This window comes from Pan paniscus, chromosome 8 (genome assembly GCF_029289425.2).
Source record: "Pan paniscus chromosome 8, NHGRI_mPanPan1-v2.0_pri, whole genome shotgun sequence".
Taxonomy (NCBI): domain Eukaryota; kingdom Metazoa; phylum Chordata; class Mammalia; order Primates; family Hominidae; genus Pan; species Pan paniscus.
The window spans coordinates 35,249,237-35,267,996 of NC_073257.2; the positions used below are offsets into that span (position 1 = coordinate 35,249,237).

The 18,760-nt window shown below is 42.8% G+C and overlaps 1 protein-coding gene across 3 annotated transcripts in view; it reads right to left on the reverse strand.

Moving 5' to 3' along the window:
• The window catches only part of PIP4K2A (phosphatidylinositol-5-phosphate 4-kinase type 2 alpha), a 179,314-nt gene that overhangs the window by 34,336 nt on the left and 126,218 nt on the right, over positions 1-18,760 (reverse strand). For all 3 annotated transcript variants that reach the window (XM_034930099.4, XM_055092480.2, XM_034930100.3), the window contains one exon: positions 4,017-4,163. In XM_034930099.4, the coding sequence (XP_034785990.1) occupies positions 4,017-4,163 (147 nt within the window). The remainder of the gene's footprint in view (positions 1-4,016; positions 4,164-18,760) is intronic.

The following is an 18,760-nucleotide window of genomic DNA, read 5'->3' on the forward strand; positions in this document are numbered from 1 at the left end:
GCTGACCCATCAGATGGAGACAGATAATGTGAACCATTCATGAAGGCAAACCTGAGAACCCATTCTACGACCACAGCCCGAGCCCCTCTGCACAGCCATGCCCGGCAACTGTTACTTGCCATGGTCTACTTTCCTTCCTTTAGGGATTCCTGAATATGGACCACAAGTACCTTCCTTTACACACTGATTTTTCACAACGCATGTTCCCAAATACTTTTTAAAAACTGGGACATTTGTAATACTTGAGCACTGCCTATGATGCTGGGAACAGGAAGAAACTATTCTACTTTGAATTCTTAACCAAGTTCTTGGGGTGTGTGTGTCTGTGTCTGTGTGTGTGTGTGTCTGTGTCTCTGTCTGTGTGTGTGTTTCCTCTCCTACAATATAATCCACCCTGCTTCTGATTCTCAGGGAAGCTTCATCTGTATGCAAGTGCTGATCATTAGCTTGGGAACAACAAAACACAAAACTCATCCAAGTTTAAATTAATTCACAATAAAAAATTATTTAAAAAAAATAGAAAAGGAAGGCCAAGAGTTTAAGCCATGAAACGATGCCAGATGTACAGGTTCCATCACAACTGAGAGCACTGGCAAGAACAGAGTTTATCTATGCCACAAGCCAGAAAGGGAGATGAAACTGTGAAAAGCAAGGCAAACTAAAACTAGAATATCCAATCTCTAAGTATAATTTACTCCAAGATATGTTTACCAGATGCCTACTTGTCCGAGGCGCTATCTTAGGCATTGCAGGGGGATTAAAAAAAAAAAAAAGTTAAGTAGAACAACATACTTGCCCTTGAGGCACTTACACATCGGGAGAATGAATGAGGCAACCAAGATTCATTAACTCCCATATGCCATGCCTCACGCTGGACACAATACATATGTATCTTATTTAATCCTCAAAACATCCCTGCAAATGTAGGTAAAATTATCCCTATTTTAACAGATGAAGAGACGGAGGGTCATAGAGGTTCAGCAACTTACACAAGGTTAACAAGTCATAAAAGAACAACATGTGACTTTAGAGGTCACTCTGGCTTTCTTCCCTGGGGAAGTCAGACAGAGTCCTGTGTGCTCTGAGCAGTACCGCCAAGGCTTCACGAAAAGAGCTGGTGCTGGCAAGGGCCCTGGAGGATGGCTGGGATTTCCCCAGGGGCAATTCCAGGGGCAAAAAATGGCTTGCTTGGGCGAAGACTTTAAGACAGGACAGGACAAGGGTGTATTTGGGAAGTGGATCCAGTGTGTGGGGACTTCAGAGGTTAGGAGACAAGCCTAGACCATTTCCTTCACTTAGACTAGCATTTCTCTAAGCGTGGTTCAGAACCCTGGGGTCCCAAGACCAAAACTATACAAAGCCAAAACTATTTTTATAATAATACTGAGAAATTATTTGCCTTTTTCAGCGTCTTGATATTTGTATAAATAATGCAAAAACAATGGTGGGAAGAACTGCTAGCAGTTTAGCATAAGTCAAACAGTGGCAACAATGGGTATTAGTAGTGTTTGTGATTTAAAAAAAAAAAAACAATGAAAAAAACCAGCACCATCTAAGAAACCCAGCGTCATTTCAGAAACCTCTGAAGCCACACATCCTGGTTTTTGTGACTTGTGAGCTGTGTAAGAGTTGTTGAACTTCTGGCTAAGATGGTGTGTCATACAAGTAGGCATCTAGTAAACACATGAAAGCATAACATTAAATGTATCAAATCTAGACCCAGGAGTACACGTCTTTTCAATATTCTGTGCAGGAAATATACATAAAGCACTTCTGTTTATAAAGAAGGAATGATTTCTTAAGAACTGTTTTCGTGATGGTTTGAGTTATGAGTTGAACTGGCCATCTTTTTCATGAAACAACACTTTTACTTGAAAGAACAACTGACAGTCTATGTTTATTCAGATCTGGGCATGTGACTGATGTTTGCTACAAAATGAATGAAGCTGCTAGGCTCCCCTGTATGCTGGGGTGCTTGCTACATGTGGTCATTTCACAGAAAACAACTGACAGGGCTTGTGGCCAGTGATAAAATTTGAGATTCCAAGTAAAAAACTGATTTTTAAAAAACTTATATCCACCATCCTGGGCCTGCCGCTTCCCAATATGTAAAAGACTTTTCTGATGACATTGGTGGTAACACTGTTATGACTTTTTGATACTGTATAATGAAATGTGTCAATATTTGGAAGAGTCAAATAACTCAGTGAACCAATATGTTCCAAATGGCAAGTGCATGCCTTGACAAAATCACACATTCAAACAATGCATGCAAACCAATCAATGGATTTCGATGAAGAGTACAAAAAGTTCATTGATATGATTTCAGATTTCATAATGTAACTAAGCTTTGAGAAATTACCTCTTGTCAAGCTTTGGTGTAGTATCAAAGAAGAATATCTACAATTATCCAAAAAAGTTGTTAAAACATGCTTTAACAACTTTCCAAACTTCATTATTGTGTGAGTTCAGATTTTCTTCACATACTTCAGTGGCATAACACCACACAGACTGACAGTGGAATCAGATAGGACATTCTAACTATCTCACATTAAGTCAAGACATTACGGAGATTTGCAAAAATGTAAAACAATGCTACTTGTCTCATTTATGTTTTTGCTTTTGGAAAATAGTTATTTTTCATAAAAATGTTAACATGTAATGGTTTTCTCATTTTTAAAGAAACTACATATTCTAATATTTCTTATATTAATTCTTAATACTGTAAATATCCACAGACACAACTCACATCTGCAAAAGCTTTCGAGGGTCCTCTTGTAAGAGCGTGAAAGCGTTGAGACCAAAAAACTTGAGAACAACATGTCAGAGACCAGAGTTTGGCAAACTTTTCTGCAAACAGTCAGGGGGTAAATGTTTTAGGCTTTGTGGTCCCAAATGGTCTCTGTGGTAACTACCAAACTCTGCCATTACAGTGCAAAAGCAGTAACAGACAATACAGAAACAAGGGGCATCGTGGTATTCCAATAAAAATGTATTTATAAAATAGGCCCAGCCAGCCGCGGTGGTTCATGCCTATAATCCCAGCACTTTGGAAGGCCAAGGTGGGTGGATTGCTTGAGCTCAGGAGTTCAAGATCAGCCTGGGCAACATGGTGAAATCCTGTCTCCACCAAAAAATACAAAAAATTAGCTGAGCATGGTGGTGCGTGCCTGTGGTCCCAGCTACTTGGGAGGCTGAGGTGGGAGGACTGCATGAGCCAGTAGGGCAGAGGTTGCCATGAGCCAAGATTGCGCCACTGCGCTCCAGACTGAGCAACAGAGGAAGACTCTTTCTCAAAAAAAAAGAAAAGAAAAGAAAAGAAAAGAAAAGAAAAGAAAAGTCCCTCAAGTAGGATTTGGAATTCAGGCAAGTCATGGTTTTCCAACCCCTAACTTGAACATTCTCCCCTGAATTGGTGATACCAGAAGCCAGATTATGTCACTCCACTCTCAGAATTTCCAGGGGCCCCCCTTTATCTCCAAGCCTTTGAAATGGTCTCTGTACTTACAGTTCCCTCTGCCAGCAATATTCTTCCTCAGCTCATTTCCTCATCTCCTTCAAGTCTGCTCCAATGTCATCTTTCTCAGGGGAACCTTCCCTGACAGGACTATTTAAAACTCTCCCCCTCTTTAATTCTGTCTATAGCACTTACCACTTCTGGGTATGCTCTATGACTAACTTATCACTTTTACTTACTGCCTGTCTTTACCCACCAGAATGTCAGCTCCCCGAGTGCAGGTTTGGTTTGTTCATCCCATCACTTCCAGCATCTAGAACAGTGCCTGGTATGCAGTTGGCTGAATATTTAAGTAGATGTGATATCTCTAACATGTGCCAGTGTTTTTTGGTGAGGCCAGCAAGCACTTATTGCCTCACAGGAAGGAATACACTGCTACTTGTCTGGTAGCTTTAAGTGCTGAGTGGCTCCTAAGCATTTCTGATGATCAATGACAACATTTACAATGTAGAAGAGTAAGCTTGAGTTACTTCACAAAAATTCATAAAATCAGTCTCACCTTTAAGTCGTATTTCCTATACACAGACAAACGGTGGCTGAATACATTTCTTGTAACTATCACATATATTTCAACTCCATCAACATTAAGCCGGTACATGCCCAAGAACTGGGGAAGAAGGGTGATCCCATGACATTCCACTATGTACTGCATAGGAGAGAAAGAAAAAGGAAAAAAACATCCAATCAAAAGATTGCTTCCTTAGATGTAAAATACATACGCCTATGGTGTTCATACAAAGTGAAAACCTCCAGCCATTAGGGTCTTATTTACAGAAAATGACCACATTTGTACTGCTTACCAATCACATCTGTGTTCACCATCTCTACACAGAAAAGAAAATTCAATTTTATCTCCAAACAGATTTTTTTCCAACATTCCAAATGGAATTTGTATGGTCAAACCTTGGATATGATCGTGTAAGGCAAGAGGACATGTGACTGTCTTTCTCAAATTCCTTTTAAGGGATATTACACTCCACCTAGCGCCTCTGTCTTCTACCCACAAAGCCCTGACTACAAGGCTGAGGCAGAGCAACCTGGCTGCTAAAATAGCTTCTCTAACAGTGTTGAAGTCGAGATGAAAGAGGAAATTGTGGAGAGCCCAGTGTTAGAAGCTGGGAGGGCAGAGCTAAGCTTCTCAAGAGAGCAGGGGAGAAGGGGGCAACCCCTGTGACCATAGCACCCTCGCTCCTGCTCTGCCGGCAGATGGGGACTGCCTTGTCCCTGCTGGTTTCCACCAAGTTAACTGGACAAGCCCAGGGTTGACACCATTTCCGAGGAGAGTTGCAAAAACACAACACAACCTTGGCTGTTTTTCATGACCAAACTCCAGAGGGCCACAAGATGGAGCCACTTCTCCCTGAGAGCAGATTTTCATAAAACAGGGGTCCCTCTGCACTTCCCAAAGGAAGCTTAGGTTTTCCTTCCTTTAAAATCATGGGGAAGTAATATTTCAAAAAAGCTCTATGTCCACTGACACGTGTGAAATCTCCAGGATAATAAACAGCATAAATGGTGAGATTCCATTACTGTAAACACCATACATGTTGGGCATATTCAGAGATGCTAATGATGCAATTGGAGGGAATTCTGATCCTTTTCTACAATACTGCTTGAATTTTTCATTTTCTTTTTTTTTTTTTTTTTTACAATGAGCATTTTATAAAAAATACAAAATTAGAATGTCCTTTCAAACTTCTTAGTTGTAAATACTGTTAATAATCAATTCTGGTAATATTTAACCACCTTAAGAATGAAAAAAGTCTTTGGTTTTGATCATTAAAGATAAACAGCATTGGTACTTGATTCTGATTTTTGCCATCTAGAGTTTTGGCAAGTTTTAAAGATGCCTCTTCCCTTTCTTTTTTCTTATTGACAATAACTGAGCTATATATTTTAATCTCATGTAATTCCTGAGTAGAGTTTCACCTTGTTATTTGAAATTAGATGAGTGAAACATTTTCTATTTCCTTTCAAAATATAATAAATTGAGTTTTGCTAATGCAAAACAGGCAATAAATAGCCATTGGGTGAAAAGAAAATTTCTCACATCTGATCTAGAGAAATGAGAAGGGGTTCTTGGCCTCTGTAGAAAGGTGGTTGGATGGGCCTTCAAACATGGAGACTGAGGAAGTCTAGTCTCTGCGTGCAGTAGAGAGAACGTAGGTTTGCGAGCCAGAAAGGTGTGTGTGTGTGTCCTGGCGCCTCCATTTACGAGCTGTGAGATCTTGGGCAAGTTATCAAATCACTCCACAGTTTAGCTTCATTTTCCAGAAAAAGAGCCTAATTCCTACCTTGAAGGTTGTTTTGAGGGTTACAGGTAAGAGTATGTCAAAATACTTCACACGGTGCTGTGTACTATACTATACTGAAGATGATAATGATTATTTTCATTCAAAACTCTGTTAAGAAATTTTAATGTTACACCTGTTTTGTGCTCCCAACTGACATACAGACATGTACTGGGTGGGGTCTGCTCCGAGGCAGTTATTTTTGAGGCCCACAAGACACAGTCCCTGCCCCAGGGGACACACCGATTTTGGTTTTGCTGCTCAACCCCTCACTGAGCTCCCATCACGAACTACCTTTACAGAATCCTGCCATTCCTCTCTGATTGAAGTTGCTGTGCAGAGCCACAGAAAGCTATGTCTCACAGCGACAAAGAACCATTATTCATGCTACAAATATGGTCAAGAAATCTTTTGAATATTATACAGCAAATCATTGACTAGTTGTCCCCCCTTAGGAAAAAACACCCATACAGATTACATTCTATACCTCCCCTACCTTAAACATTAGCTAAATTACTACACTGAAAAGAGACAGATCAAATCTGTCTACTTTGCCAGGCGCGGTGGCTCACGCCTGTAATCCCAGCACTTTTGGAGGCCAAGGCAGGTGGATCATGAGGTCAGGAGTCCAAGATCAGCCTGGCCAAGATGGTGATACCCCATCTCTACTAAAAATACAACAATTAGCTGGGTGTGGTGGTGCACACCCGTAATCCCAGCTACTCGGGAGGCTGAGGCAGAAGAACTACTTGAACCCAGGAGGCGGAGGTTTCAGTGAGCCGAGATCGTGCCACTGTACTCCAGCCTGGGTAATAGAGCAAGACGCCATCTCAAAAAAAAAACAAAAAAGAAAAAAAAAGTCTGTCTACTTTATCAGCAAGTCTACACACAGTTGTTCTCAAACGTATGGCTCACTTATGGGGCTCCTTGATGAATACCTAAAACTCCTGAGGATATAAACATGTAAAAACCCACAAGTCATACCAAAGTTTTCTATTAGATTCGAGTACTGCCAAGCTGCAGGTGATATCAAAGGTTTAGAAAGCATTAATGGGTTAAAATTTTGCAGTAGAGAAAATTATACCTATTAACTGAATTTCTGGGGGGAAGCACTGGGAAAAGGGCACACTGTTGCATTTCAGTGGAGGAACATTTAACTGGGTCTGTGAATGCCTGGGCTAGGAACCTCTGTTCTCTAGCACGATGCGCTGTTGTAGGCAGATGTTGACACAAAGAGACCTGAATGAGAATCCTGGTGGATTCTCCCAGTTGACCCAGAGAATGCTGAGCACAAACTCTTAACACCAGCGGGTGTTAACTCCAAGGATTCCTACACACACCAGCTGCTGGAGGTCAGCCCTGAACCAGGGAGACTGTAGATTTACAGCTACAGCTTTAGCCGGGGTCTCACGAGCCTCAGCCACCTTACACAGCTAAGAGCCCTCCCGGTCCAGCTCCGTGTTCATTACCTGTGTGACCTTGGGACAGTTATTCAACCTCTTGGTCTGCATTTGGAAACTGGGAGGTAATAATAGTAGTTAACGATTAAATGAGTTAGTTATAAAGTTTTTAGAACAAAGCCTGGTGCATAAAAAGTAGTATGGAAGTGTTATCTATCTTTTGAACCTTTTCCATTTTTATCAAACCTCAAAACCCCCTCATTACTCTCAATATTCATTCATAGAGGCTGAGAATATGGTGGCTCACACCTGTAATCCCAGCACCCTGGGAGGCCAAGGTGGGCGGATAGCTTGAGATCAGGAGTTTGAGACCAGCCTGGCCAACAGCGAAACCTCGTCTCTGCTAAAAATAAAAAAATTAGCCAGATGTGGTGGTGCATGCCTGTAGTACCAGCTACTCAGGAGGCTGGGTGAGGCAGGAGAATTGTTTGAATTTGGGAGGCGGAGGTTGCAGTGAGCCGAGATTGTGCCACTGCACTCTAGCCTGGGTGACAGAGCAAACTCCTGTCTCAAAAAAAAAAAAAAAAAAAAAAAACAACTTTTCATAGATTCACTTAAAAAATACGTATTGAGCATCCATCATATGCCTGGTACCATGAGCGGTGCTGACTTTGCATCAGGGAGCAGAGACACCTGGTTCTTGTCTGTGTGCAAGTTATCCTACTTCAGGTGGAAAAGGGTGCCATGGGAGGGGAATGGCTTGACTTCCGGTAGCCCCATCTCCCAGTGATACAGTTTGAATATTTGTCCCCTCTAAACCTCATGTTGCAATGTGATCCCCAATGTTGGAGGTGGTGCTCGGTGGGAGGTGACTGGGTCATGGGGGTGGGTCCCTCATAAATGGCTTGGTGCCATAGGGAGAACTGCTTATGGAAAAGAGCCTTCCCCTCTCCTTCCTTGCCTCTCGCCAAGCCATGCCAGCTCCCTACTGCCTTCCAACATGAGTAGAAGCTTCCTGAGGGTCTCACCAGCGACAGATGCTGACACCATGCTTCTTGTACAGTCTGCAGAATTGCAAGCCAAATAAACCTCTTTTCCTTATGAATCACCCAGCCTCAGGTATTCCTCACAGCAACACAAATAGGCAAAGACACTCAGTGCTTGCACGGTGGATCCCCTTCTGAGAGTGGTCTCTCCAGTCACACTGCGACGCATCTTGTCGGGTTCTTGAGCATCCTCCCTCTCAGTCCAGGATCCTCAACCTCTCTCCCTCCACTAGCAGCTTCTCAACAGTGCTTAAATGTGCTGAAGTTTCTCTCATGAAAGCAACAAAAACAAAACACAAAACACCCTCTCAATTGCAGAGATGCATGGTCTGGCACCGCCTGGATCCTGGCTTGAATATACACTTTGAGGGCAACTGGGGACACCTGATTATGCCACTCACTAGATATTTGGTGATAGGAAGGAATTTATTGGCAATTTTCTTAACCTGAGAAGTCCTTATGTTTCAGAGAAGCATATCAAAGTATTTACAGAGGAAATGTGTCTGTGATTTACTTTTGAAACATTTCTGCAAAAATAAAATGATGCAAATGTGGTAAAATGTTAATAATTGTTCAATCTAAGTGATGGGTATATGCTACCAATTTTCTGTCTGCTTGAACATTTTTACAATAAAAAGTAAAAAGAAACACAAACCCTTCTTTGACTCCATGTCCTTCTCCATCTCTGGTCTCTCTCCTGACTGGCTTCTTGGCAGAGCTGTCTACGCTTATTTTCTGTTGCTCTGTAACCCCCATCCATTCTGTAGCTCATCCTGCTCTGGATTTTACTTTCCTTTCCCTTCAGAGCAACTGTTCCCCCTGAGATCTCAATGACCTTTGAGTGGTTAAATCTGACAGATGCTTCTCCGCCTTTCTCTCTCCTGAACCCCATGAGCAAACAGTGCTCTTGTCTGGGGCTTCCTCCCTCCCTTGGCTTCTGAGACGCTGTGTTCTCCTGGCAGTCCTCCTACTCCGTCCCATCTTTCCTGCTCTTTGGCCAATGCTTCCTTCTCTACATGCCCATTGTCAGGGCCCTGACCTAGATGTCCTCTCATCTTCTCTTCTTCACTGTGTACAGGCTACCTGATCCACACCGTTTGTTTACATTTCTATCTGTGTCTCGATAACCCCCAAACTTATGATTCTCAGTCCACAACCTTTCTTTTGAGTTGCACATCCACATAGGATTCATCTAGTGTAATACAGCTTCCTGCCAAATGTAAGCTCCACGAAGGTGGCAAGCACTACCCTTAGCAGGACCTCATGTGTAAAAACCATTTCATATACAACTGTTGAATAAATGAATCCAGCAAATAATTTAAAAAACCCAAGATGTTTCCTACAGATGCCTACTCTCTCTGCTCTCTTTATAATTAACACCATGACCCTTACCTCCAGGTGTTACAAATATGAAAATTCTAGATTTTGAAAGCAGAAAAAAAACCTGTCATTTATGATGAAAGGGAAGCCCCAGATTTTTCTCACGATGGCCATGACAAATGAAGAACTTTACACAATAAGTAGGAAAAAAGGCATATGTCGGGCATGAAAGGAGGAAAAGAGGGTACCACAAAATAACGGTTTAAGGATGTTAATCTTAAAAAAAAAAAAACAAGGCAGTCACATGGTTAACTTGGGGGAGAATTTGGAAATGGTCACAGTTTATCTGTTCTGGGACTATTACCGCACGTGTAAACTGTACCACGCAATGTATCCTCATTCTCCAGCATCACGGGAGAAACAGAACTTTGAGGAAAGGGGTGGAGCAGAATCGTAACCCTAGTGATATCAATCTGTCACTGAATAAGAGTAAAGAATCACATCCGATGATTTATACAGAATTCACACTTAAAATTCTCTCAACTTCCCAAAGTTTGTATGCACTGATAAAGCTGATAAATGGTGTGCTCCACAGAATCACGTGCACAACAATTAGAGGACGTCTGCCTCCTTCCCCTCCAGCTCCTCCCTATCCTCACCCTTGGAGGGGAGGGGATCTTTGGGCATAACACTGCTTAGACATGATGCTCCCATACCAACCACAGAGGAACTTGCTGCCTTTAAGATGCTCCATTCTGGCCGGGCATGGTGGCTCACGCATGTAATCCCAGCACTTTGGGAGGCAGGGGAGGGTGGATTACTTGAACTCAGGAGGAGATTGAGACCGGCCTGGCCCACATAGTGAAACCCCGCCTCTACTAAACATATAAAAATCAGATGGGCATGGTGGCAGGTGCCTGTAGTCCCAGCTACTTGGGAGGCTGAGGCAGGAGAATCGCCTGAACCCAGGAGGTAGAGGCTGCAGTGAGCCGAGAGTGTGCCACTGCACTCCAGCCTAGGTGATAGAACGAGACTTCGTCTGAGAAGAAAAAAAAGAAAAAAGAAAAAAGAAAAAAAAAGACAACCCATTCTGATGAATGTGGAGATAAGGGAAACAAGACCTGCTCATGACTCAAGCAGGGCCAAGATGCAGCCAAGGCCCCGAGGTGAGGGGTGGAGAGGGCAAAGGCAGGAAGGCATGAGGGAGGGAGACTTCCAGGAGCACCTGATATGTGCCCCAAATGCTCTCAGAGACACGGGTTGTATCTTTAATGCATGACGGGGACTCCCAATTTCAAGGACTCTCCATAATTAATAATGCTGCAGTGTCTCTGTATTTATAAAGTGAGATTAGTGTAAACGTAAAACACCAAAAAAAAATTTCTATCTTATGTTGCTTCTAGGATCACAACTGTGAGCACATTTTTCTTCAAAACTTAAGTATCATAGACAAATTAACAAAATAACTTGTAAGCGAATGCTTCAAAAACAGCAAGAAGAGGCTGGGCATAGTGGCTCATGCCTGCAGTCCCGGTAAATCGGGAGGCCAAGGCGGGCGGATTACTTGAGCCCAGGAGTTTGAGATCAACCTGGCCAACGTGGCGAAACTCCATCTCAACAAAAAGAAAATAAAAGAAAGACAGTGAGAAGAAGAGCATGTACTGGGGGTACCACAATGCCATGCTTTTAACAACCTATTATTTGACCCGGTCATTCTCTTCTTTGTAAGAGTTTAAAGCATCCTATCTATTACCCTTTTGTAAAACACTGTTGGCTCAACCACAAGACAATCTGAGGAACTTTTGCCTCCTTTCTTCCACATGTTTAACTTCCAGATTACAAGAATGCCAAAGTTATAATGCAGTCCCTTGGGGCCACTGTTTAGGAAAGGTGCATTTCTTTCACTTTCAACCACGGTCTACAAGATGTGGCTACAAGGCAATCCTTCCCCACTGGCAAAAGGACGTCATCAACACAGTTGTCCCTTTCTGCGATGGTAATGTCTCGCTTTACAGACTCGACAGGTGCAGTGCTCTAATGCGGCCCGGGAGGCTCCTTTGTAGAATGGATGAGTCTGCCAACTCCTGTCTGCAGACACTTTGAAGTCCCAAGGCAGATGAGGCTGCAAATGGACCAAACACTGAACAATGCTGGCCGTCCCGTGTGTGGCTCAGAAATTAAGAGCACACACCAGATAAGTGGGCTTATTCTCCTGTGAGAGCACAGGCAGCATGAACACAATACCGAAGAGTGTTCCTTTCAGCGGCTCCTTGAGTAGGGCTTTTCCCCTGAGGCATTCCTCCTGGTGGCACAATGCTCACCTGTCATTTCCACCTGTCTGACTCTGCAGGTCACCTATATCTAAGCCCTCCGCTCACATCAAACAGGAGCTCTGCCTGGCACCTGGAGCGGAGGCTTCTAGATGCCTGCGATGCAGCCATGACATTGAGCTTCCATCTGAATAGGTGCTGAAAATCTACTCTCAAACTTTATAAAAGTGAACCTGATTATCACCAATTCTTCTTATACTTGCTATATGTAGCTAAGTCAATCACACTTATTCTTTGGGGTCAGCTTTCCTATTCTCAGTGTTAAATTCACTGCATTGCATTTTAAAATATTATTTTTGCCCAGTTACTTGGGAGGCTGAGGCAGGAGGGTTGCTTTAGCCCAGGAGTTTGAGATCAGCCAGGGCAACACAGGGAGATCCTATCTCTAAAAAAAAAAAAAAAAAAAAAAAAAATTAAAATATTCCTTTTATTAAGTACTGTTCACTTCTGCACTGTCATAGCTGGGCACCTCTTGCTCTTGTCACTTCCCTTCATTACTTACCACATAATAGCTTCTGTTAATTCTAAGAGTGCTCTCAGAAACTTTCCTATTTTTGCTGGCTTTTTAAATTTTTCTCATCTGTAACATGCATTTCCAACACTAACAGTTTTCACTTTTTTCTGTCTTTTTTTAAAAAACAATCTGCTTACAGCTGGGCATGGTGGCTCATGCCTGTAATCCCAGCACTGGGAGGTTGAGGCAGGAGGATCGCTTGAGTCCAGGAGTTTGAGACCAGCCTAGGCAACATGAGAAGACCCCATCTCTACAAAAAAAATAAAAGAAATGAGCCAGGTGTGGTGGCGCATGCCTGTATTCCCAGCTACTTGGGAGGCTGAGGCAGGAGGATCACTTGAGGCTGGGAGGTTGAGGCTGCAGTGAGCTGTGTTTGCACCACTGTACTCCAGCCTGGGTTACAGACCAAGACCCTGTCTCAAAAAAGAAAAAAAAAAAGTCTACTTATAAATGATGTCGTCAACAAAGGTAAAGTTTCTCCCTTCCTAATTCTCCCTCAGAACTTTTTCCTGTACTACTGTGGGCTTGTTAGAAATGTAATGCAATGATAAATTAGAGTCATGGAATTAGGCTTTCAAAAACATAAAACATAACAGCCACCAGACCTAGGTTTCCTTTGCCCTTAGGCACTCACCGAGAATACCAAGGGTTATGAAGCCCTGATTTGTTGCTATTCTCATGGAGAATGAAATGCCATTAAGAGATTCACAGCTGACTGAAGGTTGAAACAGAAAGGGTTCTAAGTGATGTACTGCAATAGATAAATATTTATATCTCCGCACGATAGTGTGAACCTGGGCTCCGGCTTTCAGGAATTGCTGTTATTATCATGTTTCACTCATTTTTTAAAAAAGCTTGAAGTGACAATTTAATATAGCATCAAATTAGTACTTCAATGTAAAGTCTTGTTTCATTTAATGTTTTTGAAAGGTTAAATTATCTGTAATCCTTACTGTGCCATGGGCTATGTTTAGAGATTATTCCTACAATATACTTCACATGAAAGAAAAGGAAAGGGAAAGGAAGGGAAGGAAAAGGAAGGGAAAGGAAGGGAAGAAAGAAGCCTGAAATTATGGATTGCTCTGGTGTACAATGACCAAATAAATAAATAAATGATACAACTTCCTTTGAGTGGATGTCTTGGTATGTTTGGGGATAATGATCTGTAAATGTCAGTTAATATAATTTGATTTCAAATCGTCTTGAAGTAAAAAAAAAAAAAAAAAGGATGACTACATTTAAGCAAATATAACAAATATAACAAAACAAATGAAACTTTACTGCTTTTCTTAATTAAGCTTGATAAAAATCAAGCTTAAAAGGAACAAGCATTCTTCTGTAGTGTTTACACAAATTCTTATTACTGAGATATGCAGAAATGCCTAAGTACATACACGGATGTGCCTCATTCAATTTGTGACACACCATAGTAAGGACTCATAAACAACATCATCATTAAAAATGAAGTAACTTTGTAAAAAATACAATAAAGTGCTTTATCATATGTACAGATGCCACTTGTTACAAAAAGCCCAGAATGGCTGCTCCACGTATGACCGCTGGCAGGGAGCTTTGACAAGCCCAAGGCCTCCTGGAAAGCCCCATCCCAGATAGAAAGCTTAGCTGGTATAAAGGCAGGAAGGTTCCAGAATGGCCCCTGTACCCCACACACAATGGGAAGCTGGGGCCTGAGTAGCCTATGACTGGGGCTGGGGGGGGGGGGGGCTGAACATTTGAGCAGGTGCACCGGAGAGCAGGTGTGCCCAGGGAGCATGTGAGGAGCTGGGATCCAAGCCAAGGTGTTGGAGGTGCTAGACAGAGCCTGTCAGGAGCACAGGGGTACACGGACACTGAGGACATTAGCATGGTGGGGGAGTGGGCCCAGGGGCTCCCACTCCTAGCAAAACCCTTGAAGGGTGCTGACAGGGTCCAGGGCTGGGAATCCCCACCCTCCTCTTTTGCAGAAACAAAACTCTCAGAAAAAGAGCTTCCGTAAATTAGGGTCAGAGGCCTTCCCAAACATTGCAGAGGTGAAGATGAAGCTAAGAGTTCAGTAAGACTCTCAGACACTAAGGAAAGCAAGTGTAGCCACAGAGATGGGATGCCCAGATTCCCTCCAGGGAAGGTCACGCTGCCCAGCTGAGGGTGTGCGGTCTGCAGAAGGCCTGCAGGGGCAGCTCCTTCTAGGTCTGCCTTCCGAGGGCAGCCTGTCATTTTGGCCCAACATAGGAGCCTCTAGGGGCATGTTCCATAGTGCCCCGCCAGGTTAGCTGAGGCTTGACTGGGCCAGCATGGCAGTCTGACTTCTCCCTCTGCCCAATCTCACTTCTTTCCTCTTCCCTACATAAGCTTTGATCCTGATCAACATCTTGACCCCAAACTGTGTCATCATCTGGTTGGGCAAGTCACTGTGTGTGAGAGTTGGCAGACCATGACAACAAATTCAGGCCCCCAGGAATTACAGAGGTGGGACCTCTCAGGAGTAAGTTTTGAATAGTTACGTACAAAACGTGTAAAGAAACAAAGGATGCAATTTCAGAGATGAGCATAAATCAAGAAACTATCAGGAATGAACGGTCAGATTTTGAAAAATCTTCTGGAAAACTTCTAGAATAAAAAAGATAATTGTTGAAATTAAAAAAAAAAAAAGGATTAGAACAGTTGAAGAGACACTTAGGACTGGATGATATATTTTGAAGAATTCACCCAGAATTGGGCAGAGATGTTTGGAGATGGAAAATGGAAAAGAAAAGTTAAAGATGGGGAAGCCAGGATGAGCACGTTAAAGATGTACTTGTTGGAGAAACAGAAGGAGAGAGGTGAGGCTGAAAGAGAAAAGGACTGCGGAACTTCCAGACCCTGGAGAAGAAGTACTGCAGGAAAAGCTTGCTGGGGAGTGTGCCGGGCAGCTCCCCATGAAACTAGGAGGAAATGGCTGAGGACATTGGGAACAGAGGGCTACAAATGACGCCATCGGCAAGCTTCGGAGCACTCATTGGGCCACAGGAACTCCCAAGATGACAAATACCTTCCCCTGTTTCTAAGAGAGAAGCAAGACATGTCTGCAGTTTACAATGGCAGCAGAGGGTCTACTGGGAGCTTGTGTTTAGTCTCATAATCTGATACTTAAACAGGACTGAGAATATCCAAGTACTTTCCAAATTTTAATTGATCACTCCTCCGGAAAAATGAACAAAAGAGCCCAAGAGCAGATTCAGAACTGAGTGCTCAGAATGTTCTGTTGTTCCAGAACACAGGAGCTGCCCTGTCACTCACAGGGGGCACATGAGCATCACCTGGGGGCCTGGTAGAAAGGCGGCCTCCACAGACTCCCCGACAGCCCCTCCAGACCCAGCCAGTCAGAGCCCTGATGAAAGTCTAAGAAGCACTGACACAATGTGGAACCTTTTCTCTTTTGGTGCTATAACCCTCTCCACTCTTTTTTGTATTTAGCTTTTATGGTCCCTATTTTCTCAGTTTTGCTCTACCGAAGTCTCATCCTTTGAATAGTAACACCAACGTCCCTGACCTTCAGGAAAGGATAAGCAGATGTACTATGAGGAGATTTCAAAGAAGTCACGTTTGCCCTAAAATCCTTGAAATTTGAGGTGCTGATTAGCTTATTTAACAGGGAGTTCAGATTTTGGGGAAAAACTTCTGGATTCAACTACAGATATTAATTGTTTCCCTAAATAAAAGGATAAGAAAGGAATTTAAGTCGTTTTTTATCAATTTTACCCATTTATCGATTCAGTCACTTTGAAATAAAAAAGTAAATTAAAATGCTGCATTTCAAAAGCTATTAAAATACTCAATAATATTTTCATAAGGTATTTCTTGATCACCTATATTGCAGCTTCCCTCGGGTTACATTCTAAGTCCTATACAACTTCAGGGAAGTATGTTACCAACAATGCCTCTCAATTTTTTTTTTTTTTTTTTTTTTTGAGACAGAATCTCACCCAGGCTGGAGTGCAGTGATGCCATCTTGGCTCCCTGCAACTTCTGCCTCCTGAGTTCAAGGGATTCTCATGCCTTAGCCTCCTGAGCAGCTGGGACTACAGGCATACACCCCCAGCTAATTTTTTGTAGTTTTAGTAGAGACCGGATTTCACTGTGTTGGCTAGGCTGGTCTTGAACTCCTGGCCTCAAGTGATCCGTCCACCTCGGCCTCCCAAAGCACTGGGGTTACAGGCATGAGCCACTGTGTCCAGTCAATACTTTTCAATTTTAATTCAAGTTGAAGCTACATGATACCAAAGCTCCCAATGAATTCACGTCAGTGCGGGGAAAAAAAAATTCAGTCGATTTAAGATAAAAAGATATTCAAGTAGGCAAATAGGTTTTTTTTTTTTTTTTTTACCATTTTTTCCTTTTTGAATGTTCTAACATTGTTTAATCAACTGATAATCATCATTTATAGGATCCTAGTTTCTTACAGCCTAACAGAAATGTGAAAAGGATATTTACAGCAAAACATTATTTTCCCAACTACAAGAGAAATCAAATGAAGTAAACAAAATTTATGAAAGTTTGCTGTGCTTAATATGAATTCTCCATTGGTCTGAGAGATGATGCTCTCCTTTCTTTGCACAGAGTGAAAGCTAGGGTAGAATTTGGGCAGGAAATAAAGAATAGAGCAAGATACTGGAACTTGGGGGAAAAATCTAACTCCTTACGGCTGAAGTCTTCATAATTCTGCATCAGTGCCACAGTCTACCAGAAACCAGGCCCCCTAGTGGATTAAAAGAGTTAAGGACTGAATGCCACATTAGAATGATTTCAACACTGAGGTGTAGGAAATTAAATACAAGAACGATATTTAATTAAAAATCTTATTCAGTCACTCATTTAGCACTTCTTTTTCTTTTTTTCGAAACGGAGTCTCGCTCTGTTACCCAGGCTGGAGTGCAGTGGCACAACCTCGGCTCACTGCAACCTCCACCTCCTGGGTTCAAGCGATTCTCATGCCTCAGCCTCCCGAGTAGCTGGGACTACAGGCACGTGCCATCATGCCTGGCTAATTTTTGTATTTTTAGTAGAGATGAGGTTTCACCATGTTGGTCAGGCTGGTCTTGAACTCCTGACCTCAGGTGATCCACCCACCTCGGCCTCCCAAAGTGCTGGGATTACAGACGTGAGCCACTGCGCCTGGCCCATTTAGCACTTCTTATATACTAGACACTGCTCTGAGCATGTTATAATATGAATTCACCTAATCAGCACAACACCCAAATGAAGAGGGTACTATTATCCAAATATTATAGACCAAGAGGTGTCAAAAGTATAAGTAAATTGCCCAAGGTCATGCCATTGGCCAGGGGCATGGCTGGGACCAGAAGGTGGCTGGCTGGCTCCAAGTCCTTGCTCTTGAACCACCTGCCATCCCAGATTGCTGGGAAGGTCAGTGTGTCAGAAAATTAATCCTAGGAAGAATTTATTCAAATATTCAAATAACTAGCCATGTTCTACTTCTCCAGAGGCTGGCCTTGGGCAATTTTAACCCTCCAGAATATAATTCCAACTGTGGCTGCATTTCCTTAAAACAAAAAACAACAAAGGAAAAGAAAAAAAAAGGGCTGTTGGGTAACCAAAGTTGTCAGAAAGTCCATGCAATTCACTCCACGGGAGAAACCCTCTATGAGAGCCTCTCATCAACTGATATGCACTTGAACGATCTGCATTACTTGTCTAGATTTGGAAGGTTCAGAAGCCCAGAGAATTCCAAGGCAAAAGCAACAACAAGCAAGAAGAAACAGAAGAAATGATGATCACTACTGAAGCTAGAGAGATAAAGTTTCTTAGGTACAAACCCTAAAAGTACTCTAGGCCCACATAAAGTAGGAATGAAGGCCTGACATATACCTCAAATACCTCTGAGCATCTCAAACCACAGGGAGAGAAACACAAAGCTTGACAGGCCTCCCTGGGTTTACCAATGACAGGCCTGTGTCCGGTCACACAGAATCACATGAGGACATGCCAGGCTGAGCCCACCACCCAGTAATATTCATCAAAATCTCGTCTGGAAGTGGCATACAAGAAGAACAGCCTGAAGAACATTCAAACAGAAGCCAGAATGGGAGAGGGCTAGGCAGCCGGCGTGCATTATAGCCTTTCTCTGTAGAACAGCATTTACTAAATGTAAACTACACACTGGTGTGGCCTTTGCTAATTGCTGCCGGTGTGATGTTTGACTCGGCGGACTGCATCTTCCTTCATGAACACCTGCCAACCTGAGCAGGGTCCCAGACCTGCCCTCAGTGACCCTAGCAGGGGTCACCCCGAATAGATCAGTATCAAATAAGCTGTGTGAATGTTGAGACCTTTTATGAGGTTTCT